This window comes from Chrysochloris asiatica, unplaced genomic scaffold, assembly GCF_000296735.1.
Source record: "Chrysochloris asiatica unplaced genomic scaffold, ChrAsi1.0 scaffold00112, whole genome shotgun sequence".
Lineage (NCBI taxonomy): Eukaryota > Metazoa > Chordata > Mammalia > Afrosoricida > Chrysochloridae > Chrysochloris > Chrysochloris asiatica.
In genome coordinates this window covers 3,511,240-3,525,889 of record NW_006408630.1, presented here as the reverse complement: position 1 = coordinate 3,525,889, position 14,650 = coordinate 3,511,240, and the positions used below count along the sequence as shown (strand labels likewise).

Sequence of the window (14,650 nt, the reverse complement as noted above, 5' to 3'; positions counted from 1 at the left end):
TAATGCTGTGCATAAATATTGATATGTATGTATCTACTCTATGGGTCGGACCCGACTCGACGGCACTTAACAACAACAACAACAACAACTCATGTTTTGGCTCGTATTTCTTGTGAACATATACCAAGTAGAAGAATTGCTGGATCATAAGGTATTTCTATTTCCAACTTTCTGAGGAAGTGATATACCATTTTCCAGAGTGGTTTAAATATTTTACAGTTCCACCAGCCATGTAGGAGGATCCTAGTCTTGCTACATCTTTGCCAGCATTGATTGTCCTTTGCTTTTTTGAACTCCACTGTTATTGCTGATGTGAGATGATATCTCATCATTGTTTTGATTTGCATCTCTATAATGAGTAATGATCATGAACATTTCTTATGTTTGTTGCATGCCTAAATGTCTTCCTTGGTGAAGTATATGTTCATGTCCTGTGCCCATTTTTAAATTGGTTTATTTGTTTTTTCTTGTAGAAATGTTGTGGTTTCCTATAGCTTTTTAGAGATTAGTCCCTTGTCTGATATGTTGTTGCAAAAAAATTTTTCTCATTCTATGGGCTCCCTTTTTACTCTTTTGGTGAAATCTTTTGATGCACATAAGTTTCTAATTTTTAGTATGACCCAATCATTACTTTGTCTTCTTTTGTTTGTGAAATTCTAACAATGTTGGGTAGTCTATGTGTGCCCTGTATTAGAGCCCTTAAATTTGTCCCTATTTTTTTCACTGATGAACTTTATAATTCTGGGATTCATATTTAGGTCTTCAATTCATGCTGAGTTGGGATTTGTATATGGTGTGAGACAAAGGTCTTGTTTCAGTCATTGCTTATCAATTTCAAGTTCTGCCAGCCATCTGTTGAAAAGACTATTTCCTACTCATTCAATGTAGTTTGGCCCTTTGTCAAAGATCAGTTGTCTATATGTGGATGGGTTAATTTCTGGATTCTCAATTCTGTTCCATTGATCTATGTATCTTTCATTGTACCAGTACCAGGCTGTTTTAAACACTGTAGTCATGTAATAAATTTTGAAATCAGGAGTATTTAAAGTTTCCAGAGTTTGCCGTTATAGTATAAATAATCTTTTCTGTATACTTTTTAAAAAAATATGTGAATTATCTGCTGGAACTGTTGAAAGAAAGTATATAGCACGGATCTATTGCTCGTAGGTTTTATTTTTTAAACATATCACTTAGTTTGTTGGAATTGTCAAAGACTGTATCTAGAGCTCATGTTTTTGTTAAATGTTTACAATAGTAAATCATTTGAATTCAGTAAATATTATTAACCATTGTACTGATCAATGCATATACCCACTCATCCATTTTTTTGGTTTTCAAGTTCCTTGTATGTGAAACAAGCATACAAAGATTAGAATGCTTTTGATGAACATAATTAATTCCAAGTTGATTTTTGAGTACCCTTTCATGTAACATCACCAGCCACTTACAGTTTCCCTGTCTTTAAATTTCTGATTATTGTTGTATCTGTTGTATATTTAGTTTGTATAGTTTCATTTGCTTCTGTATGTGTATTTTTGTATAAAATCCCAGATACTTCCAATGGGAATTCTCAGTCTACCTCCAGCTCATTTGATAGAGATAGTCTATCTCTTTTCTGGACATGAGCAGAAATTTTCTGTTGCTTTTTAGACATCATAGTGCTGTTGTAGTTTCAATACTTTGAAGAATGTATGTTGGTGTATTATTAGGCTCTCTGATTGCCTCATGGTAGAGGTGATCAGGAAACAGACTTCTCTTTTTACTTCTTTTATTACTAAAGTCAGTGATTTTAGCAAGTGTTTGTTATTTTTACTTCTCAGGTGTATAGCAGCTGGTATTGGCTCTTCCCCAGATGGTGAGATTTTTATAGGGTGCATTTGTAGCTTGGCAATATGACCACAATTGTTGTTTCCTGTTGGGCAATGCAAAGAGAGGTAAAGCCTCCCACCCCAAAAGGTAAAAGGGAGATTATAAAAACCCAGAGTGGACATAAAGTCTATTTTTGCCAAACACACACACACAAGAAAAATGTAGCAAAATATGAGTCAGAATTGAATGCCTTTTTCTCAGCTTCTTGCCTTTAAAACCACATGAAAACATTCAATTTTTACCATTGGACATTTAACTTAAGATTTATGTTTTGACCTTTTTCCTTTTTTGCCTCTCTTACTTCTCTTCAAGTCCATTTAGGTGTTTCTCCTAGAGAGAAACAGGCCAGGGTTGGCCAGTGCCATTTTGGAAGACACTCCCATTTTTAGCTGTTTCTGTTGACTCCTCCCTCTTCTTGAATGCTTCGCCCAGTGATCTTTGCTGAGAAGATCTGTGCTTGTGTGTAATAGAACTTTCTACAGGTTCTATACACTCACTTAAGTTCCCCTTCTAGTCACCAGAGTGGAGGTGGGCAGTCAAAGAAAGATAAAAGAACAGAAAAAAAAAAATATTCACACCTTTATCTCTGACAATCAGTCTGACCTCTGTGATGAGAATGCTCTATTAGTCTTGTATCTACTCTGACCCACTGAAAATGGCTGCACCAGGACTCACTGACCACTGCAAATCAGAAAACACCACCTGTCTTGCTTCAGCTTCAAATCCAACTCACAGAAAGCCTTTGATCCTCCTATATGGACTTCAGAGGTACAGGACCATCATTTGAGCCTGTTTCTTCTGGTATTCCATGTTGTTACTGGTGAAGGTCTGCATGACCCTTCTCCCTAATTCACCATCAAGCCCCACCTGTAGCTTGACAAATATTCAAATATTAGTCATTCAAAAATCATATGAAATTCAATCTTGCTGTTGTTGCTGTTAAGTGCTATTGAGTCAATTCTGACTCATAGCAACTGTGTATAGGATTTCCAAGGAAAGAATGGTGGATTTGAATCACTGATCTTGTGGTTAGCATTCAAGTGCTTAGCTTACAGTGCATATACCACATATGTAAATATTTAATGCAGTTACACTCTGTAAATTCTACACATTTTTGTAAGCTCTGTGGCACCTAGATATTTCTCCAGAATTTCTGGGTTATCAGCGAATCACATGTCATAGGAGAAATAGGCTCTAAGTCACAAATGGAATTTTAAGTGGGTCGATTAAATGTACTGACCCATTCACAGGAAAAAACAATCATATTCCCAATTGTATTCCTTATCCTTGTAGCTTGAATTTAAAGCTAAAGGCAAAAGCTCCAGAAGTTTTTGTCATATAAACTTCTTCATATGACAAAATATCTAAATAAAGATATCACTGGTGTTAAAGAAATAATATGTCTTAAATATTATGGGCAAATGGATTTGATTAATGATTTTGAAAAGTGAATATTGATTTTAAATAAAACAAGAAATTTGTATGCCAAGGAGAGTGGGTCAAATTATTTTCTAAAACAAATAAAGCAAAGAAAATAGCTTTGAAGACTAAAGCCATAAGATTTCCAATTGCTTCATATACATGTGAAATTCAGACAGGGAATAAGGAAAACCTCAGAAGAAATGATGCATTTGAATATGATGTTTAATGTACAGTGGAATACCAGAAGAATAAACAAATATATCTTGGAAGAAGTACAGCCAGTAGCGAAGATTGTGAGACTTCATTTCTAGTTTTATGGGCATGTTGTCAGGAGTGACTAGTCCATGGAGAAGGATATCATTCTTGGTAAAGTAAAGGATCAATGAAAAAGAAAAAGACCCCCAATAAGATGGATTAAACAGTGGCAGCAACAATGGGCTCAAACATAACAACAATTGTGAGGATGGTGTACAACTAGGCAGTGTTTCATTCGATTGTTCATAAGGTTGATATGAGTCAGAACCAATTTGATGGCATCTGACAACAAGGAGGAAAGAACTAAGAGGCAATTAGGTAAAGCAAGGACCAAAGGAGAGAAGATGATTAACAGTCATAATATGTGCTAATACATGCAGCTAAGATGAAAATTGATCTATGGCAAAATATTGGAATTTTAAGTGTTATTCTACCATGAAAAATATTATAGGCATTAATTTTCATAACTTTTCTATGAAAAGAGATGGTATGCTGATATTGAAAATGAAATTTATGTGGGATTGATACAGTCAATTAAAAACTGGAAAACAATGAATTTTTGTTTCAGAAGGAGTTCACTGATGATCCAGCCCTTGGCTTTGTTGACGCTGGGATTGTCTTTGTTATCCATTCACCAAATAAGGTGCCACAGTTTGATGGTTTAGGTTTGTCTTCACCTGTGGGAATGCATGCGTGGGTAACCATCTGCCAAGTGAAGGTAAATATTCTCAAAATGTTGTGCCTGAGAGAATTAGGGATGAGGTGATGCCCTCAGTTGTCTGTCAGGAGAAGCTGGTGTTGCTCCGATGTTGAACAGGTGTCAATGGTGCTTCCATACTAAAGCAGGAAGTAAAAAAGGTCTGACAATGTAGTTCCAAAGGAGCACTGGTAGTGTAGTGGTTACGAATCGACCTGCAGACATCAGCGTCAGCAGTTCAAAACTACCAGCTGTTCCGCGGGAGAAAGATTAGGCTTTCCGCTCCCGTAAAGATTTGCAGCTTCAGAAACCCCTTACAGGGTCGCTATGAGTCAGACCAACTCCTCAGCACTCATTACCAATGTAGTTCCAAAAACCAACCACTGAGAACCCTATGGATCACTGTGGTCTGATCCTGCAAAGTGCCTTTAGAACAACCACTGGAAATTCTGTGCTTTGAGGTTATTTTCTTTTGCCTGAAGACACACATTAATAAAAACAGAGAGTTCACATATGCAATATAATTGAAAGCTGGGAAGCCTATGAAGTCCAAGGTAGTTTTAAATTTCATAGAAATGGAAATTGGCATTAAGTCTGGGAGACATGTTGCTAACTGTTAGTTATCTCAATGGGACTGTCTGGGAAAGAGAAAAGCAAAGTTGGAAAAGCAGCAGGTTTGGCCTCAGATTTGCCAACCACTTGCTCCAGATACTTACTCAGTAATTTTTTAGGTAGTCTCCTGCAATCCCGTCTGCTTCCCGTAAAATCTGGGGACTGTCTTTCATAGTTACTACAATGTTTAAGTGAAATAAAGACAGCATTTACCATGTCGCCTCATACACAATAAAACCAAAATCCAATCCCACTGCCCAAAAGAGTCAATTCCAACTCTTTGTGACCTTTATTAGGATTTCAGAAACTCTAAATCTTTATGGTTGCAGACAGCCTCATCTCCTTCCCATGCAGCTCAAGGCCTAACCCACAGCACAAGCAGAGCTACTTTTACAGACAAGAAATGTTCAATAAAGGATTTCTTCTGTGATATTGGTTGCTGTTTGGGAGGTGTGCTGAATACATTAATGTGTAACTTGCATAAGCTAATAGTATATTTTCCATATATGAGTTAATTTTTAGAAAATCAGTCAGTTGACTCTATTGATTCACTACATTATGATAGTCTTTAAAGGACCACTATGATATTAACCTACAGGGATTTCCAGGTTAATAGAACAGGCAAAGCTGGAAAATGTATAGTCAACTGAAAAAATTTTTAAATCATGGAGCTCTGAGAGAAAACTAATATTATATGTAAGATTTTTCTCTTGCCATGGAAATGGGTGGATTGCTTCAGAAAAACCTCCAGTTCTCTTGTTTATTTCATCTCAAGACAGTTCATCAAGAGTACCCTTGGGGAGAATGCAACCCTAACATCAAGCTGAAGAATTATAGCAGATACAGCACATCTGGTTGCTTGAAAGAATGCAAAGCATGGCACATACAAAGGCAATGTGGATGTTTGCCTTTTCTCCTTCCTGGTAAATAAAGAATGACTTCCCTTTTACTTAATTATATTTACTTTCATTGAGACACAGTAAATCAACATGAAATGTTGCTTGGTCCTATGGTATTTTCATAACCCTAGGTTTGTTTGATTCCATTGTGTGGTCCCTTCCTTATAGGGTTGCTATAAAGATAAACCAAGTATTTAAATGGTTTTACATGCCTATCGCACAGTGTATTTCATATAAGTGATTTCTTTGTTCAGATTTTCATCATTCCCTTTTCCCAATATATCTATAAAGAAACATTGAGGGTACTAAGAGCAAAGCAGTTTGGCTGTATATGCTCACATCATGACCCACCATGCATACATTTGCACATACAAACTCTCCAACACAAGTATACTAATGCTGCTTCTGTCTCTGTAGCAAGGGTATCAAAGCATCTACTTCAAAAGCTATTTCTCAGGGATTTTTTTTTTTTTTAGATTGTTCATTTCCTTCATTCTGTTGTTGTTGTTAAGTGCTGACTAATCAATTCAGATTCTTAAGTAACCTATAAAGACTTTCCAAAGAGCAACTTTGTAGTCAGAAATCCAGTGCTTATCAGACAGTCATACCAAGACTCCTTAGAATCTAGATTTTCTAGATCTCTGATCCCTCTAAAACCTGCCATTCTAAAAAACTGCTAGACTGTGTTTTAGAAACACTATGTTTTTCAGAGATAAGTTCTTCTTAAATTAGACTGATTTTGTCATTGCCAATTGTATTTCCAAAGTTATTGGAAACAGGTCTGAACTGATAGATGGAAAATGATGCTTACAATGTAATATGTTATTGATTCTTGCAACAAAATACTACCTAAATAACGAATGTGGACCAGACACAAGACAAGATGCTACATAAAAAGCAAAGCATGATACTTGAAAAGTATTTTGTTGTTGTTGTTAAGTGCCATCGAGTCTATTCCAACCCATAACTGCCCTGTATAGGGTTTCCAAGGAGCAGCTGGTGAGCTTGAACCACCCACCGACCTTGAAGTTTAAATGACTTTGCAGTCTGATGCATTAGTCCACAAGCACCACACCAGGACTCCCTTGCAAAAGTATTAGGGTTTACCAAATACTTCCTTTTTTGATTAGATTTTCCTTTTGTTCCTTTACATCTATATACATGAGGCTTGTAGACATTATATGAACTAACTAAACTATCTGCATTAATACTGTGTACATCCAATTCCAAAAATCAGCTTCAAAACATGGGTCACTTCTAAAATTTTATTCTTCATTGCAGCAGAGATGTTGCATGAAGAAAGGCATACTTTGGAAAAGTGAAACTTTTTTTGCTAATTAATGTTGGAAGTAGTTGTGTTGGTTTTTTTTTCTAACTTTTTATTTTACTTCTTTTAGTTCCTTCACAAAGAACATTTCTTTATTATAAGCCAAGCTATCCACAACCGTTTGTAAGTGGAAGCATGTGCTTTGACTATTTTCTTGATAAATGACTAGCCATCGATGCTATTTAACCTTAGAGACTACATGGCTTACAATGTTATTGTTAAATGCCGTGGAGTCGGTTCCGACTCATAGCGACCCTGCACAGGGTTTCCGAGGCTGTAAATCTTTACGGGAGCAGAACGCCTCATCTTTCTCCCGAGGAACTGCTGGTAGTTTCGAACTGCTGACCTTGCGGTTCACATCCCGATTCGTAACCACTACATGGCTTACAATGAACTGGTAAATATTAAGAAGCAATGAATATGGTTTGGAAACAGCCTCAGGATTAAACCAGGGTTTTGAGCTGTTTCAAATTAGTTCAGTCATGGCCAATGCAGCAAAATTAGAACAGCCTCAAATGTATGCAAGCAGTAACCAGAATGAGAAAAAATTATGTGCTTAGGCCCTGGAATGGGAAACTCTTAAGGCACCAGTCAGCCCTTTCAGAAGCCTGATGCTGAACTGGGTTACTATTAGGACTGTGGAGAGTGATAGACATGCAAAACAACATAATCAGCCACCATTTTAGAATGGAACACCATTGTTTCATATTCTGCCATTCAGGAAACTTGGTTGCTTTATAGGAGTGAAATTAAATTTCTAGTAGGGCATCAGATACATAGTTTTTCATACTCCGTACTGTTCTGGTACAGCCGCATTTTACAAATTCAAATCCATTCTGGTTTCATTTCATCAACTATAGTTCAACTGTTTAGAAATGGTTTGAAGCCCTGAATCAAACCAACTCTGACACCTACTGGCATCATTATTTGTCTCAAGATCCACATCAGGTTATTAACAAATATTGGTGCTTACTGGCTCCACGCTATTTCTAGAAAGGCAGTTACCAAGCACATATATATTAATGAATAGAAGGAGCAGCATCAAACATTCATGGACTGTGTTGAAAGTCCTCTAAACGTGCAATACAATGTATATTTTCATTAAGTGCTAATGTGTCATCATACTTTTACAAAAAATAATGTATGTAGCAGGTTGATAGGTAAGTAAGTAGGTGAGAATGGTATTTTTGTCAATACATTTCTTATATTTTGTGATGTAAAGTCTATGTTTTCTTTGTTGTTTTTTAAGGAAATGGGATAGAGTGTGACCTGCAAAAATTTTACAATTGTGTTTCTCCTGTACTTGGTAAGTGGCTTAACTAATTATTTTATTTTTAATTTTACCCATTTGTGTAAAAATTCTTCAGAAGAATAAGACATTAAATAATATTACAGATGTTCCTATAATTAGGAAGAGTACTTATATAGGCATAGCTAAAAAAAAAACAAAGACTAAAGATAAATCTAAGGAGCTCTGGTAGCATAGTGGTTACGAATCGGGCTGCTAACCTCAGGGTCATCAATTTGAAATTACCAGCTGTTCTGCTGGAGAAAGATGAGGCTTTCTGCTCCTGTAAAGATTTACAGCCTCAGAAACCCTGTACAGGGTTGCTATGAGTCAGAACCAACTCCATGGCACATAACAACAACAAAGATAACTCTGAGTTCAAGATACTCTGAATTCAAGATACATCATGATAAAGTAAAAGAGTTCCAGTTTTTATTTCTAAATCTGTAGGAATGATTTTCCAAAGAAATTTTATAGCTTGAATAGACTTTTTGTTTATTTATTATAATAAGTAACACTTGGTCACTTGGCCATTGCAAACATTTCAGACTTTCCAGAATAGAAGATAAATTATGTAAAAATTTGGAGTTACATTATTCTAAGAATTACAGTCATTATTTTGGTGACCATTCTTTCATTAACTCATCTCATTATAAATGCATTATAGCTAAATGCATGATTTTTATTTTACATAAATGGAAATCATATCCATGAATGTCGTGTTCAATGGAAACAACTTTTTATTAAATATAAGTTTTTTCCTTATATACCATTAACCCCAACAAATGTTTATTCTCTAGTATTTTCTATCATAACTTATTCCACATATGTCACTTTGTAATGTCTAGGGCATCAATCTTTCTACAGCACATTTTATTGCTGATGACATTTAATTTTCAAAGATTCATAATTTGTACAGTTCATATTCCAGTTATTAATGGGAGTTTGCAACTGTTTCTTCTCATTTTGAATCATAGCCATCAGCAAATGAAGATCCGGAAGACTGTACTTCATCCATATAATTTAGTTCAATTCTAAGGAGAGTCATATGTTAAGTGCCTTCAAATATGAAGAGCTCTTCTTCTGGCATTGATTAGAAAATATTTTACTGTTATTCATAAGATTTCCCCTGGCCAATTTTTTTCAGAAGTAGATCAACAGGGTCTTCATCCTAGTCTGTCTCAGTTTCGAAGCTCTGCTGAAACCTGCCCATCATGAATGCTGGTATTTGAAATAACACTGCCATAGAAATGGACAAACATATTGTATAGTAGTTTGAACCCAACCAACATATTGTATTATCTACCAGCTACTCCTTGGAAACCCTATACAGGGTTGCTATGTGTCGGAATCGACTCGACAGCACTTGACAACAACAACAACTATGCTGATAGCGTAGTGGTTACAAATCAAGCTGTGAATCTCAGGGTCAGCAGTTTGAAACTACTGGCTGTTTAGTGGGAGAAAGACGAGGCTTTCTGCTTCTGTAAAGATTTACAGCCTCAGAAACCCTGTACAGGGTCTCTATGAGTCAGAACTGACTCCACGGCACATAACCAACCAACCAACCAACTATGCTGATAATGCCAATTTGAAGTGGAATAGTATTGTAGTCACTGTTAAAAAGGACATCTCAAGATCTATCCTGAAATACAACATTGTCAGTGATAGGATAATATACATATGCATCTAAGTTATTACAACTGTTATTCAAATTTACATATCAATAATTAATGAAGAAATTGAGGATGCTTGCCAATTTCTGCTGTAACTTTTCAAATCTGAAAATGATCAAACATACAATCAATATGCATTGATAATTACTGGTGACTGGGATAGGAAAGCTGGAAATAAAGAAGGATCTATAACTGCAAAAGATGGTCTTGGTGATAGAAACAATGGCAAGAACCACATGATAGAATTTGCAAGACCAACGACTTATTTGTTATAAATACCTTTTCAAATAACATGAATGACAACTATGCACATTGTCTTCACTGAATGGAATCATGTCAACTCCATGTTGAAAAAAGACATGGAGGAGGCTCAATATCATCAATCAGAACAAGTCCAGGGATGACTGCAGAACATATACTCATAGAGAAGTTGAAGTTGAAATTGAAGACAATTAAAACAAGTCCCTGAAAACCTTGTTTTTATACAGCCTTGAATTTATAGACCATCTCAAGAATAAATTTGATGCATTGAACATTAATTTTGGAAGACCAGATGAATTGTGGGATAACACAAAGGACATCATACATAGAGACAACAAAAGGTCATTAAAGATAGGAAAGAAAAAAAAAAAGATCAAAATAGATGTCAGAAAAGACTGAAGCTTGCTTTTGAAAACAGAGTAGCTAAAGTGAATAGAAGAAATGATGTAGTAAAAGAGAGGAACAGAAAATTTCAAAGGGAAAATTAGGAAAACAAAATGAAGTATTATAATGAATACTTCAATGAACTTGAGTTAGAAAACCAAAAGGGAAGAACACACTAGGCATTTTTCAAGTTGAAAGAGTTGCAGGACAGTTGTGGGATATGGAGGTACACACATGCACATAAGATTTTGTAGTGTTTGTAGTTACAGTTAAAGAAGTAGAGGGACATAATGAAAGATATGTTCTGAAGGAATATTAGAGTCAAAGTCTTGCAAACAAGTTTCAAAGCTAGTTATGAATCAGGAGATTTTGGAGAAGAAAAGGGTTTATTCATAAGAACAAGGGCTTTCAAAAACAAAGGAATAACAAAAACCTGAATGTCTCTCAAGAACCAAGAGCAAGGAGCAGTGAGGTAGATGCTGGAAAGTGGGTTCAATGAAAGTTGGAGAAAAGTCTGACCTCCTGTAGGTTAGTGACACATTTACCTGGACAGTCAGACTGCACTAAAGGGACAAGGAAAACATGGAAAACAGAGAACTTCGAAAGCTGATTTAGACGTTTCTGGGATCACCCAAGCAAGAGTCTTTAAATGGTTTGCAGTCTTTTTCATACCAGAATATACTGAGATAAGCCTAAATATGTTGTTGTTTTTTGGTGTCATAATGACCCTATGCACAACAGAATAAAATACTGCCCAGCTCTGTGCCTACCTCATAATCGTTATGTTTGATCCCATTATTGCTGTTACCACCTAAGGATGAATTTAGTTAAAACCTGAGTTATTTACTTTTATGATTATGTTTGAAAAATTCCCTTCAATGTGACAAACTATCCCATAAACAACCTTCCATCTTTCTCCAGTTTAAATGTCTGATATTTTATGGAATTAAACACAGAGACTTTCTGGAAAGTTCTTATTTCTAACAAATACCTGAATCTAATGGCTCAATAATTTCAAGGATAACAACTTGTGTTCTTTTTAATGGTTTACTTTGTTGCATTCGTACTAAAATGTAAACAATATTTATTAAGAACAGAGTACTAGAATGTGTTATCTACTTAAAAAACAAACAATGACATTATAAGCTTTAAAATGATCAATCATTTATTCTGTGACATAGCTTTCTTCTCTGCATATCCTGTCATGACTTACATTTCAGATGACATTGAAGCTAAGGGCTTATGTACAATGGGAAGTCATAATTCTACCTGTCCTGTTCCTTGTGAAGAAACAGAATACCCTGCTACGATCTCTTATTCCACTTTTCCAAGTCAAAAAGCCTTGAAATACCTTTCCAAGAAGTTGAATCAAAGCCAAGAGCATGCCAGGTATTATTACCAGTTCTATAAATGATTTTATTTTATTTATTTACTCTAACTTTCACAGATGCAAGAAGTCAAGTTAGGATCCATCAAAGTAGGCATTAACTTACATTGCTGAATTAACAATAAAAGCATAACCTTTTAGAGTTATATAATATTGTACCTTTTAACCCTCCAATTTAATGCTGTGGAATATAAATGACATCTTCTTGAATAACTTGCTCCTGGTTTTACATTTGATTGACCCAACTGGGGAAATAATAAATTTCATATTTTAATTAATGCTTTAAAATATGAAAACCCATTCTGTTGGTAAGTGCCTTTGAGTTGGTTCCAGCTCATAGTGACCTTATGCACAACAAAACAAAACACTGTCCAGTCCTGCACCATCCTCACAATCCTTGTTAAGTGTGAGCCCACTGCTGCTGCCACTGTGCCAATCCATTTTATTGTGTGTCTTCCTCTTTTTCATTGACCTTCCACATTACCTAACATGCTGTCCTTCTCCAAGGACAGACTGGTCAATCTGGATAATATGCCTGAAGTAGGAGAGACAAAGTCTCACCTTCCTGGCTTCTAAGAAGCATTCAGGCTGGACTTCTCTAAACACAAATTGGTTTGTTCTTCTAGCAGTCATGGATACTTTTTTTTAACTAACACCATACAACATCGATACTTTTATTTTTCTGCAACACCATAACTCAAATGCATCAATTCTTCTATGGTCTCCCTTACTCACTGCCCAAGTTTCACGTATATATGAGTCTATTGAAAATACCATGACATGTGTCAGACATACTTTAGTTCTCAAACTGACATCTATGCTCTTGGGCACCTTAAAGAGGTAACATGCATCAGATTCACCTAATGCAATACATCATTTAATTTCTTGACTGCAGTTTCCATGAATAAGTGTTGCTGTTGGATCCAAGCAAAATAAAGTCTTTTTTTTTTTTTTTTTTCCAAAATAAAGTCTTTGAAAACTTCAATCTTTTCTCCATTTATCATTATGTTATTTATTGGTCCAGTGGTTAGGATTTTTGATTTTTTTATGTTGAGGTGCAATCCATACAGAAGGCTGTGGTCTTTGGTTTTCATCAGTATTTTAAGTTCTCTTCTTTTTCAGCAAGCAAGGTTATATAATCTACATATCTCAGGTTGTTAATGAGTCTTTCTGCAAACCTGATGCCATGTTCTTCTTCATATAATTCAGATTCTCGGATTATTTGTTCACCATACAAACTATCCAGGGTCACTATGGATCAGAACTGACTAGATGGCACTTAACAACAACAACAACCTACAAACTGAAAAAGTATGTTGAAAGAATACAACTCTGATAGACACCTTCTCTAATTACTTGTATATAATATAGTTTGAGTCTTGGTGTGGCACTGTGGGTTAATACACTGGAGTGAAAAATCAGTTTGAACCACAAGGTCAGCATTTCAAGCTCACCAGCTGCTCCTCAGAAACCCTATACAGGGTCACTATGAGTTGGAACCCACTTGATGACACTTAACAACAATAAAGTTTCAGCCTCTTAATAATTGCAAAAGGTTTTTAATGTAAAGCGGCATTGAGTCAGTTTCAACTCACAGTGACAGTTTATGGGGTTTCTAAGGAGCAGCTGGTGGGTTTGAACCACCAACCTGTGGTTAGCAGTCCAGTGCTTACCCTATAGTGTCACACCCAGACTCCACTGTATAATATAGTTGGAGCAAAAATTATCATTATCATTCTATAGGTTAGGAACCTGACACACTCTGTATTTTTTTTGGATGCAACCTGACAGGCAGATAGTCCTGATGCCAATAATGCATGCAAAACTAACTCCACCTTAGACTTTTATTCTCATTTCTTGAGGAAACCAGTTACAAAAAAGAAATTACAGGTATTCACTAAAAAATGTGGTTATTCATTTGTGATAAACCCTAATGATTCACGGAAAGTCTTTAAACATTCCTCTAAGAACATCATGATTCCTTTTAGACTAATCAAAGATCATTATCATGTAAAAGGTCAAGCAAGCAATTATACTTTGAAGGTTAACTTCTAGGTCCTCGTGACCCAGGGAGGTTACGTGCCATCTTTCAAACATACACTTTAATCAAAAAGGGGAAACTTAAGAAATCGTCAGTTAAAAAAGCTAAAGCAGGCTTTTCCCAAAGATTCTAATTCTCCTCAAACATGTGGTAAACAAAAGGTACATATTTGTATTTGTGAATGCAAGCAAGTAGTGTCCTTAGTTAAAACTTCTAATCTTTTCTTCTTTACTCTCTCAATCCTGGGGAAGGTCGGGGACAAACTCCGACCACTCCCGAGAATGCAGGACCTTTTCTCTACATTTTTCGGCTTCATTTCGGATTCCAGAAACTCGGGGCCAATTTGGGGGTAGGTTGCCACTATTGTTCTAACTCATGTGGTAGGCCCAAGCAGCTTTTCTCCTAAATCATATGGGGAAGTTTCACTAGCTAACTTTAGAATATGCAGATGCCTAGGGTCGCAATTTGCGGTTTCTCAAAGGTGCCTAACGTATTTTCAACAGTTAATCACAAGAGACTTTAGAATTTTTAT

At 35.9% G+C, this 14,650-nt stretch overlaps 1 protein-coding gene across 1 annotated transcript in view; it reads left to right on the top strand.

Moving 5' to 3' along the window:
• The window catches only part of ASIC5 (acid-sensing (proton-gated) ion channel family member 5), a 62,703-nt gene that overhangs the window by 37,639 nt on the left and 10,414 nt on the right, over positions 1-14,650 (top strand). Inside the window, exons 5-8 of the mRNA XM_006867910.1 lie at positions 4,115-4,264; positions 5,631-5,778; positions 8,331-8,387; positions 11,911-12,079. Coding sequence (XP_006867972.1) covers positions 4,115-4,264; positions 5,631-5,778; positions 8,331-8,387; positions 11,911-12,079 — 524 coding nt within the window. The remainder of the gene's footprint in view (positions 1-4,114; positions 4,265-5,630; positions 5,779-8,330; positions 8,388-11,910; positions 12,080-14,650) is intronic.